The 20,256-nt window shown below is 43.8% G+C and overlaps 1 protein-coding gene across 3 annotated transcripts; it reads right to left on the reverse strand.

Moving 5' to 3' along the window:
• Window positions 1-2,494: 2,494 nt before the first annotated feature.
• On the reverse strand, window positions 2,495-15,239 carry irs2b (insulin receptor substrate 2b). 3 transcript variants are annotated; one of them, XM_080902144.1, is made up of 4 exons: window positions 11,640-15,239; window positions 10,276-10,347; window positions 10,005-10,053; window positions 2,495-4,935 (listed from the first exon to the last, which is right to left on the reverse strand). In XM_080902144.1, exons 1-3 carry the CDS (start codon window positions 14,944-14,946, stop codon window positions 10,031-10,033), a joined length of 3,402 nt encoding a protein of 1,133 aa, XP_080758270.1. In that variant the 5' UTR covers window positions 14,947-15,239; the 3' UTR covers window positions 2,495-4,935; window positions 10,005-10,030. The 3 variants fall into 3 exon arrangements, with proteins under 3 accessions (XP_080758270.1, XP_080758271.1, XP_080758272.1); XM_080902145.1 differs by lacking the exon at window positions 10,276-10,347; XM_080902146.1 differs by lacking the exons at window positions 10,005-10,053; window positions 10,276-10,347 and having other exon boundaries at window positions 2,496-4,935; window positions 11,640-15,238.
• Window positions 15,240-20,256: the final 5,017 nt, after the last annotated feature.

Here is a 20,256-nt window from a genome sequence, read left to right on the forward strand (position 1 = left end):
TTATTTATATCACTGATGCAAACTGCAGTTTGACTAGTTGGCAAGAAAAACCAAAGGATGTCAATTCTAGCTGTTTGTGTGACGGTAAATAAAGTGGATGGGAAGAAACCGCTTCTGCATTCTCACATTACACTCGAAAGAGGAAGTAATCCCTTGTTTACTGCAGGTTTGCTGGCAGAAAACACAGAGAGGATGACTCGACTGTGTTAATGTGTTCCAGGGCTCCAAGCGTACAGTTAAACACTCACAAGTGTAAAACGGGAGCGCCGTAACTCGAAGTATGAACTCTGTCTCTCTCGTGAGCCTGTCATCTATTATCTTTCACACAATATACAAATATGGTAAAAAAAAATATTGCTGAATGCAGACGTGCATATTCCTTCTTATTATATCTGTGGGAAACATCCAGGATGTTGAATATGGATGAATCCATGCAGCACCTGACTGCATCTACAGGGAGCCTTGACAAAGACTGATTAAATCCAAATAGTTCAGTGATAATTACAGAAGAGAGATTCGTATTTAAAAGTTTGAGTTGAGAAAATATTACAAATCTTAAATATCTAACAGTGCACGCCAGCGTTCCCTTTGGAAAGGTCCGTTTAAAACATGGTAACAACAACAAACAGATTTGGAGCTTTAAAAAACAGAGAAAGGTACAAAAAACAATGTCAAAACATTTATTTAGATGAAATTGCATAAATGTGACTGTTGTAATGTTCCGTGCCTACAAACCAATTAGTCATCTGCATGTTTATCATTAATGATGCAGAGTACACTGGCTAATCCAACCTTAGTAAATGAGTGAACAGGTTTGCATTATAGCACAAGGTATTCCTTGTTTTCGTCTGACATACAGCCTGTAACAGATCACTACACATGTTATTAAACACGAATCACTAATATGACACGCAGTCAACACATGTCACGCGTGAATACATGTGCTATGCTAGTGACACTGAATTTATTGCAGCATCTGCAATGTGACGTGCTTCTGTTTTGCATAGACTTCACTTCTAGTTAGGTAACATTGTGACTGTATTTTTGTTCTTTTTTTTGTCTATGTTGACATGAAAATATGTTGCATGTTGGCCAAAGATGGTCACATGAACCAATTAAAGCCTGACCGTTGTGGGGGACACATCCACAAATGGCCACAAACTGTGCAAGCTTTTAAAATCACCCACACACGACCACTAATGCAGCGGTGGTGTCCCGGACAGCTTTCCGGAAGCGAGCCATTTCCTGTGGAGCGGCTGCAGGTCCCTGCCCATAAGCCTGATGACTCCCTGGGGTAACTAGATATTTTATGTTACTCATATGGACCTATTGATTGTTGAACAAACATGCTGCCTCAACCCCAGCTGATACGAATGCATATTCACATGCACCCACAGGGCAAGTATGCAGATGATATTCACAAACAAGTTCATTGACTTTGCATTATCTTACTGTAACTGTGATTTGCATCTTTATCGTGGATGCACATGCCAGTTTCCCGTATTGCTGAGAGGCTTTCTTCCGTGTACAGCGTTTTCAGCACACAGTAATAAAAGCCGGACTGTTTTTATTTCCCCTCTCCTTCTCTCAAGTGACAACATGACTCTTGTGACAGCAAAGAACAGAGGAGAAAGGGAGGGACAATTGGCCTGCAGCTTTACGCTTTATCCCTTCTTTACTATTTAATGAGATAAAGTACAGTCTTTAATTAAACGTTAGGAGCAAGTCAAGCAAGAGGGAGAACAGGAGCAATGAGCACTTCGGTGATGGATGAGATTTGGTTTACAGGGAATAGGTGTATGTCACACTTTGGTCTCTACAATTTTGCTCTCATTAGCCTTGTAGCCTCTGCTTATGCTGTTGGGACGAGCGATCTACCTTCAGGCTATCATTCTGTTTCTGCCTCTCTCGGTCTACCTGTGCATTTCTCTGTAACCCGCCCCTTCTTTTGAGCTTTATGACTTGCTCTGCAAACATGTCATATCCCTACAACTGCACAAACAACTACTCCTTCCCTTCCAGACACACGACTCGTCACAGTAGACAATCACACCTATTTCTCAGCATTAATTACCCATTTAATTAGCAAATCTTTGAGAATGTATAATCCGATAGCATATGGCTGAGGGTGAGAAATCTTTCTTTTACTACTGTGTCATTTATCCCCTCCCAGTTACAGGGGGGCTGTTTCAACATGCTGGTCTAATTACCATAGCTGGGGGTGGGGACTGGGAGGAAAGCATAGAAAAACAATAACAATGCTAATGCTGGAGGCAACACCAGATTAGGCCTACACCCGGTTTCTGACGCAGTCTTTCTCAAAGAGAAGCATGGATTTACATACACTCAGAGAACACAAGGGGAGAAGTGAAAGACAAGTGAGATATACAGTATCCACTCTTCACTTTTCTCATTTATAATGAGCTTTCCCTGTTAAACTGGCAGGAAACATCCTGCGCTTATTCATGCAGGGTGTGAAAGAGAACAGCAACAGAGAGAAATAGCTTTCTTAAATATTATTTATTGCATGTGTCTATAAAGAATCAACACTGTCTAAAGCAATGAACTAAGTTTAAATTATCATTTAGTAGTATCACAATGTGCATGATATGAAATATTTACAATGAAAAGCCACAGCAGAGTAAGCCATTGCCCATATCGCAACCTTGATGCTGAATTAAAAACTGGAAACATTATCCAAATGCAAAAAACACTGCTCAAAACACCAACAGGCTCGATTAGCAAAAACAAGCAGGAAAAAGTTTCCGTTTCAAAATTGAAGGAAAAAAAATGTACAAACAGCAAAAATTTGAATTAAGGTTTAACAAACATTATTAACAGTATTTATACATTTGGTTCGTCCTTGTAAACTAATTTCTTTTTAAAAGTGTAAATATTGCATATAAGCCATTTGTGGTGTACCTAAGTATCAAGAATTAATTATGTCAAGTATTATTGATTTCTTTAAAATCTTTTTTTTCTTGTTTTTGTTTTTTAGAATTACAGCATTAGAAAATGTCGTCATAGTGGCATCCACTTTACAAGACCATCCCAAATCAGTTTTTAAAAAAAAAAATCAAAACCAAACCATACTGGTTAGCGTTATAACTTAATTAGTGCTTCTGTTGTATCAGAAAGTTCACTCAAATATTTAACTATGTACATTAAAAATAACATAAGTTATCTAACTTAACACTCGAAGTTTCTCAGGATTTGCTTACACATTTTCGATGTAACGCTGCGCTATTTACAGTATATAGGCAAAGGTTAAGTACCTGTGAGTTCAGATAAATAATAAGATACTTCCCCTGGTTTCTTTCGTTTATTCGGCTTGTGTCTGTGTTGTAGTTCCCATTCGGTACCTCTGCATGTTTCACTGTTGCTGTTGTTGTGTTCGTCGGGTTGCGCGCTCCCAGTCTCGGAACACAGCATGTACTACATTCAGTGTGTCCTGTGTTACAATCTAGACAAGTTTGTAAATGCAAGACCATGCAGTGGAGGCCATGGATTCAAACTATCGAGTGGCTTTTTGAACAGCCAGTTAGACTCAGTCCTGCAGTCCTGCATGTACCACATTGCTCAGTGCTGCCTGGCGTGGTGTGACAGAGCTCCACAATGAGGCATCAGGTGAGAAAATGTGAGACACTGGGCTGTCCAGTTGCTCTGTATAAATAACTTCAAACATTCACGTTTCAGTCCCTTGTCCTGTCAGGTGTGCAGGATATTTTAGGTGAACGGCGGGTGAGTTGGTGTAGTGTTTAAAAGGTGCTGAGACTCTTACTCAGACAGGCCACATTTCACATGATCAGGTCCAGGTGGACCTGGCTCATGCTGCAGTTACATTTGTCACAGCTGCATGCATTTGCAATGCAACGTCACCTATTTCTCCAACATCCTCCAAGTATTATTTTAGTGTGTATGAATACCTCCATTTAAAGGTACAATAATAAATATATTACTCTGGATTTCTAATACATAATCTAGTCATAAATGTGGGGAGAGAGGGAACTTAATCTCAGAGAGGTCGGCTCTCATTCGGCTCTAATGAACATTCAGTCTCTGTGATGATCAGTTAAATCTTTGATATACTGCGTGTTTAGAGGTCCAACCTAAAAAAAAAGAAAAGAAAATCCATCAGGTGGGGGCTGATGGCTGGAGTAAGGCTTTGGATCGGTGACTTTTTAAAAAACATTCACCTTTGAAAATAAATATTTTATATATATATATATATATATAGAATTCTACTGTGTAACTTGGTGCTGAGGTAGGGTTTATTTTTTTTTAGCAAATGTTACCTTTGATTTTAAATATGTTCATAAATGCCGTCTCTTTTTGCAGTACAATCTGTTTACAAATTCTCAGACATTTCAATGAATGCATACACACATACACGATAAATAAATAAATACATGTCATCTGTATGCATGAAGGGTTTTGCGTGCATGTTTGCGTACGCATGCTCTCCAAGTTTGGTTCACAGGATTTCAGGTGTGAATGTCTGGCAACTACTGGTCGAAGCCATTAGAAAGCCAGTTGAAATTGTATAATTGATAATAACAATACCAGCGATGAACATAGTATACTGCAGGCTGACGTACCTAGACACATAGTTACCTAACTATGCTTAGAATTAAAAGTCGGTTTTTAGTTTTCTGTTTGTTTAAATCTAGCACTACAGCAGCAATGGCACCAGAATGTTTAGGTGCCACAAAAAAGGAGGGAGGGTCAAATGTCCGTGTTTCCATGGCGATGGCTGTCCCCGTAACCCCCAGAGGCGGCAGAAGGGTCAAAGGACATGGGCTACAGCGCAAGGTCCAGCTGTCGCTCTGGCGACCTCGGCATCTGGCTGAAGTGAAATCCTACATTCACAGGAAGAAGAAGAGGAGGAAGGGGTGGGGGGGGGAGGCAAGTTGGGAAGACCCATCAGCCTTCATTCTGAAAGAAGAAGAAGAAGAAGAAGAAGAAAAGAGTTAGTTTCTTATCATGTAATTTATAGAAATGAAATGAAATATAAGTTAAAAAAAGTCAATATTCCCCCCAGTAACTTAATCTAAGCGTGTACATACAGTTTGCATCATTTATTATGTAGGACAGAACAATCGAGGGGAGGGGAAGGTCACTCTGCTACCAAGTAAGGAATGAGTGCATTTCAAGAGGCCTGCTTTCGTGTATGAGTATGTGTGTCTGTGTGTGTATTCCTCAGCTGGTAGACACTCAAGTGGCAGGTGCTTTTACAGCAGGGGGAAAAAAAGCAGAGTGGCATTTAGCACTGTGCAGCTGAAACAGGCCAGTGATGGCAAACGTCACGCCAACAACACTCCCACACACTAACAAACAGGTATTCTTAATTGCTCCCACACATACCGCAGCTATGTACTTTCAAATACCATGAACCCAGAGTCTTTGAGAGTGTTGCTTTTCTCCCAGTGGAAAGCTGCACTGACCCTTGCCCCTGTGTACATGTTTGTGAGGTTTCATTTGCATGCAGAGCTATCAAATGGGAGCGGAAGTCTTGGCTGGGTGACCCGCACACACACGCAGAGACACACACACACACACACACGGTCTGTAGCTGCATTTCTTCCCTCATTTGCTGTCTCCTCTCCCTCTTCCCCAGTCGTGAACAAGAGCCGTTTTCACAAAGCTGGATGTGATCGTCATTCTCTAAAACAAACCTTTCATTCAGCCCTTGCAGCCCCCCTCCTCAGCTATTCTCACCGCAAACAGGCACACGTCTGTTCTGGGCTTTTTTCCCTATACATACTGGCTATAAATGTAAATTGATGCTGATCCTGATGTCCAATCAAAAGCTTCAAAAAAAAAAAAAAAAAAAAAAAACTAAACTGGAAATGCCAGGGCACCTTTACTGCTGCTCGGGGACGTCTGTGATGCAAAACCGTGGAACCACTGAGTTCATTTGAATAACAGAGGAGATGATTTCACTCTTGAGGCTACCTGGCGCTGAGCGAGCTCTGTGTCTTTATCGCCACGGGTGTCAGAGGCAGAATACAGCGGAAAGGCCGTGTTGGGACGGGGTGGAAAAAACACAGTAACAGAATCAACCTGACAGAGAGGAACGGGAATGCAGTGAGGTCATGGGACCAATGGACCATAACAGTCAAGTGTGTGTGTGTGTGTGTGTCTGTTTCTGGAGGGGCTGGGCCAGTCGACGGCCTGTATAGGCAGGCACATAGGTGAGAATGACTGAGATCTGCCGGGAAGGACTGTTGAATCACTAACAGCTCAGATTAGCAACCAGGTGTAGCCATGAACATAAACACACTTCCTTGTTTGTGGACAATCTTGCAAGTGCATATAGGGACTGCGCATACACACATTTTCTGTTCGAAACATGCGATTTAAATAGAATCTGAGTGAAGAAAGCGTGGGTGGGCAGGAAGATTTGGGGAGGGGGATGTTATTGAGAGAAGAGGACAGAGGTCTAATGGGGGAATGAACCCAATGGCTTCTACCCCTCCTCTTTTTGGAGCACAGACACACATTCCTCCTCCGCCCCTCCCAACAACTCTTGTCTGTGCCCCCTGTCCCAACCCACACACACACACACACACAAGCACATACACGCACGCACACACACACACACACACACACACACACACACACACACACACACACATAGACTTGGGCTCTGTTCATTATTTATTTAGTTCTCACAGGCTAAATTTAGCTATGCTCCATTCAAGAATAAGACACACACACATACACACAGGCATGTATTAGCAGCCTCCTCTCTAGAGCTTCAGAGTCAGAGTAAACAAGTTACTCTGTCTGTAACCACCACAGACTTGAGTAGCTTGATGTTGTCAATGAGATAAATGAACAGGCTTTAAAGGGAACTACTCCAAACTGCAACTCTGAGCAACATTCAAGAGAAAGGAAGTGGACTGCAAACTGTTTTTGCTTTTATTGTGGGGTAGACTGGAAACGAACCTACAGACAAACAAGGAGAGATCAGCAGGCTCAGATCTGCTCTGTTTACATTCCTGCCCCACTACCTCCTCTCTAATCTTCAGTGAACAAACACTGACTGACTGACTTCACCTCTGACCTCCCACACCTTTGTCTAACCAGCTAAACAACAACAAAAAGAAAAACAATGCTGCACAACTCGGCAATCCAGCTGACTCACTATTGCATACAGAGCTTTGGCATTCCTCATCGTGTCACATTATCCACTTGCAGCAGTTCACGTGGATTATTGATTAATCCGGCAATTAGTTCCTCAGTAAATCATTTGGTCTACAAAAAAAGGTGGAGGGGAAAAAAAAACACCAAAGCAAATCAGTTTCCCTAAGCTCCGCTGACACATTTGGATGTTTTGCTTAGCATGTCAAAAATGCAAAACCATTCAGTTTACGGTTAGCTCGAATATAATAATAATAATAATAATAATAATAATAATAATAATAATAATAATAATAATAATAATAATAATAATTGTGAGAATATGAAACTGCGTGTTTGTGAATTATTTCAACTACTCCTTTATAAAAGCACCAGAAAATACAGCTTATATAATTAAGCCACTGAATATAACGAAACTAACGGTACGACTATCAGCTCTACAGAGGAGCATTAACAAACCAAGTGGGGAGGTCAGAAAGTTGGGAAAGAGTTCATGAGTAGCCGGTCTGCTTATGACGGGGGGGAAAAAAAAGGTATAATTAGCTAGCAGCCAAGACTAAACTCACTTAATGTGCCTTGTGGGTATAATTACCATAAAATGTCCACTCACAGTCACAGAGGATCTGTCTCTTCCTCTGCATTTAAAAACAAAAAGAAAAAAAAAAAAAAAAACACAAGCTACTAAACAATGCTTAATCCTGACGTGAATGTAATCCTTCTTACCTCCAAGCTAAACTGAGGATACGGGAGGTTAACTTTGTTTTCATCTAGCGCTAGAACATCCCGCCCTAGTTTGCTCAAAGAGTTATGTATCAGACAGCCTGGAGCACTGTGCATGTGTGTCTGTGTGCGTATGTGCGTGGGGAGGAGATGGGAGGGGTGTACAGGACAGGTGAGGACAGAGACTGTGGGTTCCTCAAAATGCTGCGTGGAGCCAAAAACCCGAGTAAAGGTATTCTCTGTGCACTTTCTACAGGAAATTCTTTATGTATATGATGATTCACAATTAATTTTATCAACAACAAAAAAAATGTCAGACATGAAGATGTCATACTTTTCCACCAGCTCATAAACATAACATAGTCCTAAGGCTATAACTGTTTATTATTTTTATGACTAACTCCTCTTTCTCATAGTGAAAACAGTCACCACTGTTTCCCAGAGCCACACATGACATCTTTTAAATGCACTGGAATTAACAAAAAAAAGCCATAAAAGTCGTAAAAAACTGCAGTATTTATGTAATGGATTTCTCCCGAGCAGCAAGAGAAGTAAAGTGTCTTGTCAGCTGCTCTACTCAGACATGATTAGCTAATTTTTTTAGTGCATTGTTAGGTAATCCTTTATGGCCTTCAGCAATCAGACACGGCCCACTGAGGTCGCAAAACAACAGGAAAAACAAAAGGCCTGTGAACGCCCCAATATGGAGAAGGTGTGTGGCGTGGGGTGTCACATGATTACTGAAAAGAAAAACAATGCTTGAAGAGAGGAAGAAGGGGTTTGGGTTGGGGGAGGGATGCATTGGATGAGGTGGGGGGGGGGGGGGGGGGGGGGGGGGTTGGTAGCTCCTTGAGAGTGCTTGGCCACGCCCACAACCTTCTCCCATAGCTGTCGTAGCAGATGGCGGCCAGTCATTAGCGTATTGTCACTCTCCTCTGAAGGGCCAGATAACCAGTGAGCACTGCTTGGCGAGGCAGGTGCAAACCCCCTGACCCCACACCCAACCCCTCCACCATCTGCTGACGCCTGTGTGTGTGTGTACGCACATGGGAGAGGCACACAAAGTCAAAATGCGTGTGTCTGTATTTCGGGGGGTTGCAGGGGGGTCTGGGCCCACAAATGGAAAGCGTGAATCTTTCTCTGCTGTCTGCATTCATGCAAGACTGCTTACAGTCAGAGAGACGAGCACTCGATAAATGAGGACAGGTTAGGGAAAAGAAGACGGCAGGCGGATAATAAAGAGGCTTTTATAGTGATATGATAAGTGGCAGTGTAGATACTCTAAAAGTAGATATGAGGATGAGCCAAAAATAAAAAAAGCTGTAAAAGGAGTGCACGTGCCTCTCTTTTTCTTTAGATTAGTGGTAATGCTCCAGTGGTAACATCCCCCACTCACAAAAACTAGCCCAAAGTTCAAGAAGCTGACACTAGTCCAAAGCTTGCACTGAAAGCCACGCACCACACTGCGCCACTACCACCCCATTCTCTCTCTCTCGCTCCCTCTCTAACGCTTAAAATACACAAACTCAACTGAGCCATACTTTAGGATTTTCATACAGAAAGTCAAGCATTTTTATAACGCCCTCCCTCCGCTCAGCTTCCCCTTCACACCACAGTGCCAAATGAGGACAGGTGATTTCGTAATCTACCTGTGACAGTGTGATATACAACCGGGAATGCAAACTATGGTTCACTCAGTGATAAGGTGAGAATGTGGTATAGCCTGCCATCTTGTAGTAAACAGACGGGCCCTATTTTTCCTCTCGTATCGGAATGCTATGTATTTGGATGCGAGTATCAACAACTTTCCTCGCTGTTGTAGCCACATGTACTAAAGTTACCGAAGCAAAGGCCAGCGGCTGCTTGTTGGGAAGGCACTGATCTTTCTGTCATTCAGCATTTTTCTTCCATTCTTCCTTCTCACCCACTCTCTGCCTTCTGCCAGCAGCTCAATAGTCCATTTTGTTATACATGAAAAACAAAACAAGTCAACCATCCATCACCATTGTTCTTTCACCTCCCTCCTTCCTCCACCCCTGCTCTTCTAGCCTTGCACCACGGGTTAAAAAAAAAAAAATTCCATAAAAAATTCCATAAATCCCATAAATGTACAGATCACAGCGAATTCTCACGGATACCTGTGCGTGCCTCAGGTGCACACGAGTCACATGTGTTCAGACAAGACTCCTGTGTAAAAAAGAAAGAAAAAGAAATAAACAACAAAACCACCAGCTCATTTGACAATTTGTGAAGTTGCTCATAGTGAAAAAAAGAACCCCTCCCCTCCCGATTTCATCCCAGCAGGTTAGAAAAACAAGTGAGCGTTCACCTCTCCCAGCAACCTTTGCACACTGCCCACATTCCAGTCCTGAAACCCAGTACCTGACAATTGATAAACAACTGACTCACTTGTTTTTCTGGGGAACCCGATGACTTGCACCGAGCTCCACACTGGCTGCGCTCTCACAGCAGGGGAGCCAGCTGAGACAAAGAGACAACTTAGTTGTGAAACTGCAAACAGCAATTAAACTCTTGTATTTCACCATCAGGAACACTGACTCCTGAGTCACTATGATCTTAACACTTTGTATTTTCTTTAGAAACAACAGCAACTTCTGACATGTCCCTGCCATGTCATCCATCCGTGTAAATAATCCTTGGCATTTACAGATGGATGAAAAGCCCCTGATGCAGCAGAAAGAGGAAAGAAAATGAGGCGAAAGGTAATATTTTGATAACAACTCTTCCCCTTCGAGTCTCAGGGATTTTGCTGCTTATTCGTTTTGTTCTCTGAGGTCTGTGTAACACACCGTTTCAGATTTACCAATAGCGAGTGCTCTTTGCCGCCTTCGAGCGGCTTCCATAGAGGCATCATGTGTAGCGCTGCATGCGTCACTGAATCAGATCAGATGTTTTTTTGAAACACTGACGCGGTGCAAAACTGCGTCACTGAGAGGAAACCAGGACAGACCATTCACATAAACGGAACAGCAAACGTGAAGGCAGATAACCATAAGTTTTTAAAATAAAACCGTTTCAAAAAAATGCGATGATGCAGAAAGATTACTTTTTAATAAAGGGGAGTTTGCGTCCTCTGGGATGTGTGGAGGGGAGGAAGACAAGGAGGCAACATGTTCCACAGAATGCATTTGTTATTCAGCATGCCGCACCGCTTTCATTCAACCGTCTAATTCAGGGCTTTTATTTGAGAGAAAATAAAAGCAGTTTTAAAAACAGGATCAACATCACAGCCTCAAGATTTGTCAGCGTGTCCTGGGTGTGACAAGTAGGTGACTAATCCTGTCTAAACATTACAGCCTACACCCAATAGCAATCTTGACAACTAGTTTGCTTCTCTAAGCTACTGTAGTTTACTACACCGGATTACATAAATCTGTAGGCTGTTATCTCGGATATTGCAGTGATGGTCAGTCACGATTATATGGCCACAAAAGAGCTTTCAAGAAAAATAAAGTGTCAGCTTTTTAACTCGCAGTGGAAAGGACAAACTGACAGCAAGGGGCAGACACACAGACGCTCCTGCAGACAAACCACTGAGGCTGTTTTTGTTCTCTAGAGGTAATTATCATCAACTTTGGGACTGAAAACGAGCCCAGAAGTGTTGCAAACAACATTACGTGTGGCCTATCTCTGCAGAGTACACAGTTGCCCTGAGGCGGATCTCTATCCTACTCCAACCCTGACGCCACTCCCTTCATGAATGAAAATGCACTGAATGAATGAGTGTGTGGGACATGTGTGACAATGCTCACCTTTCACAGCAGCAGCAGCAGTCTCCTTAAATCCCAGGCTGGCATAGGGGCTAGAGTTGAAACCATTCAGCCCCCCCTTGCAGCCACAAGCTGTCTTGAGCCTCAGGAGTTCATCACAGCCCCCTAACCGGCATCCCCCAAGGTTTCCCTCCATCAAGTTTAAGGCAATGTAGTTAAGTCCATTTTGATAGCCAGCTGACGTTTCCCTGCACATGGGACTGCTGTACTCCTCACCGAGTCCTTCAGAGCTACGAACTGTGCGAGATACGTTCTCCACAGAGGCAGAGCTGTGCCGTTTAGTGTCGTTGGCAAAGGATGGGCACACGGGTGTGACAGTGGTTGTGGAAGAGAAGGTCTCAGAACTGTGACGACGACGTCCGTGAGGGTCGGCCCGGATAACTTTAGCCCCCCTGTGTGGATCTACAACTGTAACAGATAATGAAGGACCTCCCTTGAGAAAAGAGTCCACGGGCACAGGGGGCATCACATCTACTATGCTGCTCTCAAGGCTGAGTCTCTGGACACAAGCAGTAGGGCTGGTCGGGCGGGGAGTTGTGCATAGAGCAGGTAAAGGGTCAGAAGGACTAAAGGTCATCTCAGTGTAGTCGTCACTGAATGGACCAGGCTGACACTTAAGGCTTCCTTGCTGTGGAACACCCCTCTCCTTTTCCTGTCCCTCTGTGCTTTTATCTTCCTCCACCTCCTCCTCTTCAACTCCCTGTGTTTCCTGCTGAGTGGTAACTAGACTATGGCATGTCAACAGTTCAGCTGTGTCTGTACAGTTAGTTTGGTGTGATACCTGCTGAACCGTGGAGCTGACATCAATATTAGCATAGCCTGAGAGTGACCGGGATCCTGTCTCTGCGGTTACAGAGGACTCAGGGCTCTTTGACTCTGTGGTTGTGTTGTGGTTAACACTGCTAAAGTCTATGTTAATGTATTCTCCGGGGCTGCGTGGCTCTGAAGGAAGAGGGTGCTCACTCATGCATGGTAGTGTTTTGAGGGATTCCAAAGCCAAGCGGGTAGGCCGACAGACTCTACTCCGGTGTACCAGACCTCCATCTATCCAAGCCACTCTGAGAGGAGATGGAGTAGAAGATGGAGTGGCTGGTCTTGCCACAGTGCCATTGGTTGCAGAGTTTCCTGAAGAGATAGGACAGTAGTTGGATTCCTCTTCTATCCGTTGTCTCTGTAAACTCATCACCACATACTGATCTGTGTCAGTGGACCCACTGCGCTGCAAATGTCCTTTAAGTGATCTTGGTAGAGAACTGCAAGAATAAGGCTGCCTGTGGCTTGGCGGGAGGCTGGGATCTCCTGTAGGACTGAGAATATAATCTGGGGGTGTAAAAGACACCTGTGTGTCAACAGGAGACATATTCAGGTATTCTCCATTGGCGAGCTTCCCATCGTTGCTGTCCACTGACATCTTGGTTGCACACCACATGGGCATGTACCCACTGTCCTCCAGAGAAACACCCCCGGGGGAGTGTATGCGCGTGGCCAGCCCCATTGAGGAGGGTTTTGTACAAGGGTTGATGATTTGCTTTGGAGCAGATACACACATAGGGCTCATGGGCATGTAGGGGTCATCCTTAGACCCGGGTGTGAGAGGAGCCACACCAGGCATCATGGGCATATAGCCACTGTCGCCTTGGTGACCATTTGAAGCAATCTGAACATCTCTGTAATCCTCCAGACTTATCCCTTTAGGAGACGCGGTGTGACACCTGCGAGAAGACTGACTTCCACTGGTGTATGTTGCCCTCATAAGAGTATACTCATCCAGGGAGGCTGAAGATACTTGGGGGGGACCCCTCGGTTGACGGGGGGTGGTGAGGGAGTATGTGCGCTTTCGATACACCTTGTCAAATTCTGGTAACCACCGGTAACCATTCTGGTTCTGACGCTCCATTACCATGTAGCCATCAAGCTCACTGCCATCCCGGGATGGGGGGGTGTCTGCTTTGAGGGACTCTGGAGTGTTGCTGCGGAGAGTAAGCGGTAACCTGAGGTCTCGTGCCTCCGCAGGGCTAGAGCCAAATTCCTCACATGATATAAAGCCAGCATCACTGGGAGAGCCTGAGAAGGATGCACTGCAGCTAGAGGGGCGAGGGGCACCGCTGTCTTGGCAGGAAGATGCATGGCTTGGACAAGCAGTGGTCACAGGTGGAGAAGGAGACAGAGGCATAGACATGGACTTACTATGCTGGAGGGTGGAAGATTCAAACGTCAGAGAAGGGCGTGCAGTAATGGTATGAGATCTGCTCAGCAGGGTCCTGTGGACCCCTGGACTAAGGGGGCTCCCGGTGACTGACATAGTGCGTGCCATGGTGCCGTCGCCCTCGCTCGCAGTGCGTAATCGACACGAGGAGCATTTGCTCACAGGAGAGGTCGCAGCCATGCTGTCAGTACGCGACCGCCGGGGAAGCCCGGTCTGCCTCGGGGGTAGATTATTCAGGTGCCTCCGCGAGGGTACAGAGATGGGGTTTGTACCAGAGGACTGGCTTTTGCTGCGCGGGCGGAATTCCGACAGCTCCTTCATGGCTTTCATGGCCTCCAAGATAGTTTCGTGAATGTTTTGAGCCACCACAGAGTCATCCGCCTGCATCCACAGCTCCCCCGGACCCGTGGATGCAGATCGGCCAACCTCTATGAAGAAAAAGCTGTCAGAGTGGCCGCACCTCCGGATATTCATCAGCTGCAAGGTGACTGAGGCAACATCAGAGTTAAGCTTAACGAAGCTGATAGTCCGGCTGGAGAGACACAGCCTGTACACCCCTGTTAAATTTCGACTCTGTCCGAGACCTTTAGATTTTAGATTTACTTGCCATACCTCCTTGTAGGCGGCGGTCACCGGCGTTATTACACCGTAGCTCGACTCGTCGTAGCCAACCAGCGAGGACGCAGAGTTAGACGCCGAGCCGTCATATACTTTCCCCTCTGCCATTAAATCCGTCAGCACCCGGTACCAGCTCTCCTGTTCCTGCTCGTTTTCCGTCGCCAAAGCAAAATACTCATCCTTGGTATAAAGAGCAATAAGATATTTGTATTTTGCGTCTGCTCTCTTGCTGATATTGAGACAGCAGTCCAGAGGGATGACTCTCTTCGGGGCCGATTTGTTTTTCCATTTCTTCTCGCTCTCGTAGTATTCCAACCGGGCAGGGAAACCTTCGCTCGGCTCCTTTAGAACAAAAAAGCGCTTATGTCCGTGTTTCTGCTTTTTCAGATATCCGCATTTCTTGATGCCGCTGTTTGCGTTACTGGCCAATAACGACTGATCACCGGTGTTCGGCGGACTCGCCATTCTCGCGTCCTCCTCTTATCAGACACAATGCTTCCGTTCCCTTTAGTTGTAAAAAGAAACGACTCGCTTTCTTTTAATCCTCTACTTCCAGAGCCGGTTTCACGTTAATTCGTCTTCTCCCACAGCCGAGCGATAAATAACACATGTCTGCTGGTGTCCGGGCCGAAGAGGGTGAAACAACATGTGACGATCTACACATTCAGCTCCGGTTTTAAAAAAAAGAAGGGAAAGGAGACGAAAAAAATACGCACTCACCAACAGTGGGCGGTGCGCACTCAGCTCATTGGGTTTATTGGTGGAAAAGGGATGAATGCTGGAGTGAGAAAGGAAAGAGAGTGAGAGCGAGAGAGCCCTCCTACTATCACTGCCCTCTTCCGACTCATTTGCGTGTAGTCAGTTAGGACTGTAGCTTTATTTATAGCATCCCTATTCCTATGATCCTTCGTTTGGCTTCAGTGTACGTTTTTTTTTAGCAGGATATAGCCCGGTCCCAACTACTCAAACGAGATGTCCCCGATTCAGAAAACCATCATTTGCGTCATTTAAGGCGTTACGGGGTGGATTATGAAAAATATAACCTGAGTATAGATCCGTTATATGCACAGACCGAATATATGACGCGTAACTGGTTTTATACACGTATAATTTACAGGTATTGTTTCACTGTCGGAAATTTTCTTACCATGGGTGTTTGTTTTTTCTCTCACTACACTTTGACCATATTTAAACTCTAGAGGGAGTCGTTCCAGTGTTCTCCAACTGGTAAACAAGCATCACCTGGTCGACTCTGCAGCTCTGGCACATGAATTTAATATTCCCCATGAGCCGTTCAGCCAGAAAAGCCTGCATTCACAGTGTAAGCGGGATATTCTCCCCCGTCCTCTTCCCCTTTTTTACTCTTAAGCGAAAGCACCCAATTGTTCGCGCGGAATAACTAGTACAAGAAATGACAAGAGCGCACAGAACGCAGTGTGTTTTATTGCATAATGCGGTTGCTTGCTGATTTATTCATGTTTGCCAGAGCTGCTCAGTTGCAATTTTTTTGTTTGTTTTTTGGTGGGTTTTTTACTGCTTCATCTCTGTGTTTGTCTTAACCCATTCAGAAACAGAGCGTGGCGGTGTGAAAACAGTTATTCTGGGGTGAACATATGCCCAAAATATCTAAGGCGATAGGAGGTTATAGCGTACAAAATCTTAAAAGTACTCCTTGTACACGAAACTAAAAGTACCCCATATATGGTCATATAACACAGCAGTCATGATGACGCAAAAAATTCTCCTGATCTCAATGCGTCAGCGGCTGGTAATGTGCGTAATGATAAAACGCGGGAGCAAACTGGGTACCGTGGCGGGATGGTGATCTGAGTTTGCTGCGGATAGCCAGTATTCTCTTTTTGACATCCTGTGGGACTGAAACTCCTCTTTTCTCGTCCAGCAGGAACGTCATGCTGCCAAGAGAAGGTACAGTGTGTCCTGACAGCTATGTATCCTGGGCCAACACAGTAAAAAGTGACACTGTAGTAACACTTTTGAATAGCTGCACATCCCACGATGATGACTTATTGAAATCTACCCCCCACCTCATGTTAATACTCCCGTTTTCCTGCAAATCCCACAGTGCTGGCTCAGCAACACCCTCTCCTTAGCGGCAAGGTCAATTACCGTGCCCTGCAGAGGTCAATTATGCCAACAGGATAAATTATTTTACTGCTGCCATGAGGAGAAGATTCCAATCAGGCAGCCAAATCAAGTGATCTGTCCTTCAAATTACCTTTAACGTGCGTGTTCCGTGCAGTTCCTTTCATTATCTGAACTCTAAACTGTGTTTACCTCAGCTATGAAGACATAGATATAAATAGATGTAACAGCGTCCAGTGTCTGAACGTCCTAGGCTCAAATATCTCCCAGTTGGATAAGGAGGGTTCCCTGGCTCTTGATATTAGGTTTCCTACATGACAGACACACACTTGGTTCTGAACTTTCACACACTCCACACACAAATGGACACTTTTCACGGCCAATTTGAGTAACATTTACAGTATTTACTGTTGCTTAAATCTCAGATAAATTATGAATCGAGTCTCAGAAGTGTTTCAAGTGCAGGACAGCTTTCCTTGTATAATAGCTTGACCTGACATTGGAAAGATAAACAGAAGCCGAGTGGGGGTGGTATGAAGTGACTACAGGGGCACAGAGTGACTCTTTTTTTTTTTTGCAAAACCCATGAAGCATAAGAAATGCAAATTAGCTGTCTGTAAAATACCAATAGGGGTGTTTACCGAGCATGCTGCTCACAAACTCAATCTGGTGATGTCTGTGGTATGTCCTTGCCCTTTTTCCTTAGGTAACTACATGAATATTTATCACCTTCCAATTTACACAGCACGGTGCATTAATTTACAAGTTAATTAAAGGGCCAACCCAATCAGATTTACAAAGCTTTAAATGGGCCCTCTCATCGTCTCCTGCAATGGACCTATTGCATCTTTATAGTTTTATTTATTTAGGCATGGAAAAGGTCGTGACTCTCCAAGCAGAGTGGTTCTTTCTCCTCTGGATATATATTCCTTGCCTCGTGTAAACAGTGAGCAAGCAACAGCAAGAGGTTAAATAAAGACTGACATAATACAGTCTAGTTTATAGAGTATAAGTCTAATAGATTGTCTGAGTTCACTCAGAAGCCACTGCCTTTGAGGACCTAATCTCATTTAGACTCTTTCAGCTCGCCTTCAAATACAAACAGCTTCGCTTGGCCCCCTTGCTGAGTAAGAAGCTCATAATGTCTCAGTCACCCACAGCACTGTCACCATGTGCAACGATTAGTTTCATAAGCTTTCATAAAGTAGATTACAATAACCGAAATGACGAGATAGGATTAAGGGCAAGCGCTGGAGAGGGATCGGGGGAGAGGGAGAGGAGGGGGTAAAGATTAGGATCAGTCATACTCCAGTCACTGCTACATAAGAGCTGATCAAATGAACAGTACAAACACACACTGTTTATTAAACATCACACACACACACACTCCTCACCCGGTCTTTGCTTCATCTTATTTGTCAAAAGGCAAAACAGATGACAGTCAAAGCCCGGAGTGTCTGGCTCATATTGTTGTGGCGGTGTTGTTTTGATGTTTGTGGTCTGAATATAATCCTGATGTCATTTATTGTTCATAGTAAAGGACAGTTCTTTGGTTTTAGTTTTGTTAGTTTTCTTGTCATGAGTTGTTGTGTGAGCCACTGAATACTTTGAGCTTTGCTCCAACTCGTGCGACTGAGACTCATCTGCTAATCTATTTTTCATGAGACAGTGAATAGATCTACTTCTTATTCAAGTTTTATAACAATTAGAAAGTCATATTTCACATGGCTTTCTCCTGAGGTGAATTTTATCTTGCTGCATCAGTTAGCATTTGTTCATAAGTCTCTTTTGCAACATGACACGAACTGAAAGACCTCTGTGGTATATGTTGCCCATCAAATGAGAAAGGTGTGTTTGCGACAGGGGAAGGGGCCACTATATTTACCATAACGAGGTCAGAAAAGCCCTTTAAATGACTGAAAAATTAAAAAAATATCTAAAAATAAAATAAAATAACACTCTTGGTCATCACTTTCTTAGCTTGTCGAGCTTGGGTAACTTGCCCTTTCTTTTAATTACAAACATCATTCTCGACTGATCCTTTAATTTCTTAAACCCAATGCTTTTAACAAGAAATGATAATGGAAGCTGTTTTTTCTCCTCTCAGGTGCGCATCGTATAGATTGCTGCACTCAGTCTCATGTTGTCACCAGTAATTTACTCAATTCTCTAATCAATACAGCAATTTCAGTAAAATTGAAATTTCTCTTGTTCTTAATTTTTGCGGGGATTGATCTGAGGCGGGCTGACCCGTAGGAAGGATGACGTGCGCTGATGGAAATCTTTGTGTTATTGAGCTACGGCAAAAGTGATTACTGTTTTGATTACCTCAGTGGGCCAATTCATCGGTATGGACTTGTTCTATCTGTTATTATCAGTCTGCAAGTTGGACACAGGGTATGCATGGATGTGTAGAGTGGCGCTCGAGTTCTAGATTGCTATATTGAAATCAATGTGCCACTTGTGTTGTGTAATGTTGCTTGTGCATGTTTGATGAAGAACCGTGGCGCTCCACGGCAGAGTGAAAATTTCCCTCTTTGCCACGATCCGTGCCCTATCTCAACACATTGTTATGACTTCATTTTAAACCTCAGTTGTGCAGATACTCAGAAATGACAAGGGTTTTTCTCATTTCACAGGTCACTGACACTGGTATTTATTCATTATGCTAATTAGAAAGGGCAGAAGCCATATCGCGCATACGCAGCTCTAGCGTGCATATGTGAGTAGAAGAGAAACCAGTGATAATATGTTTATGTAGGCCGGAGACACATAGGCAACATATTTATTAACGAGCACCACGTCCCCCGGCAAATTACTCTTGTGGCCACACACGGCCTGCCATCTAAAACTCAGCTGTGTTTAGCTTTGATTAAACAGATGCAATGTCATCATCAGTTATTTGTCATAATTATACATTATCAGGAGTCGCTGTTTAGATATAAATGACAATGATACATGAGTCTGTCTGCCTCAGTCAGAACAGGGGAAACCAGTGATTGTGACAGAAGGAGGATTTTAAATAAACAGATTAAGTGTGTGCATGTGTGTGCGTGTGTGTGTTTCACATGCAAGAAAATGTATCATCAGTTTTTTGGAAAACAGACTGCAGTTGGATCATCCGAGGCCAGAGAGTAAGGCAGCTGACAGTGATATGTGGCAATTTATTGATTAGCTGAAGGCCTGTTTGCTTAATAGGAGCATATTTCTTTTCGTCATCCTCCAATGGCGTAACGACACATCAGTGTGCAGATATTGTTTAATTTGGGTCAGTGAGAGAGAGTTCACACGTATATTAGTGAATGAAGGATAAATGAATGTACAGTGGGTACACATTATTCAAAAATGAACAGAGCAGTTTTTAAAAAGGAACTGTGTAGGAGGGTGTAGGAAGTTATTCATTCCTCTGTGTGTGTGTGTGTGTGTGTGTGTGTGTGTGTGTGTGTGTGTGTGTGTGTGTGTGTGTGTGTGTGTGTGTGTGTGTGTGTGTGTGTGTGTGTGTGAGCGTAGCATGCATTGATTGTTTTTTCAACTAAGCCTCATCTGACTTACGGATCTAATATTCATTCCTTTCTCACACATACTCTATTGTTTTGTTTTTTCACTCTACAAACACATTCATGCTACACTCAAGCACACAAATGCTTACAAACATATATCTTAGCAGAGAAA

This window comes from Rhamphochromis sp. 'chilingali', assembly GCF_963969265.1.
Source record: "Rhamphochromis sp. 'chilingali' genome assembly, chromosome: 14".
In the NCBI taxonomy this organism is placed as follows: domain Eukaryota; kingdom Metazoa; phylum Chordata; class Actinopteri; order Cichliformes; family Cichlidae; genus Rhamphochromis; species Rhamphochromis sp. 'chilingali'.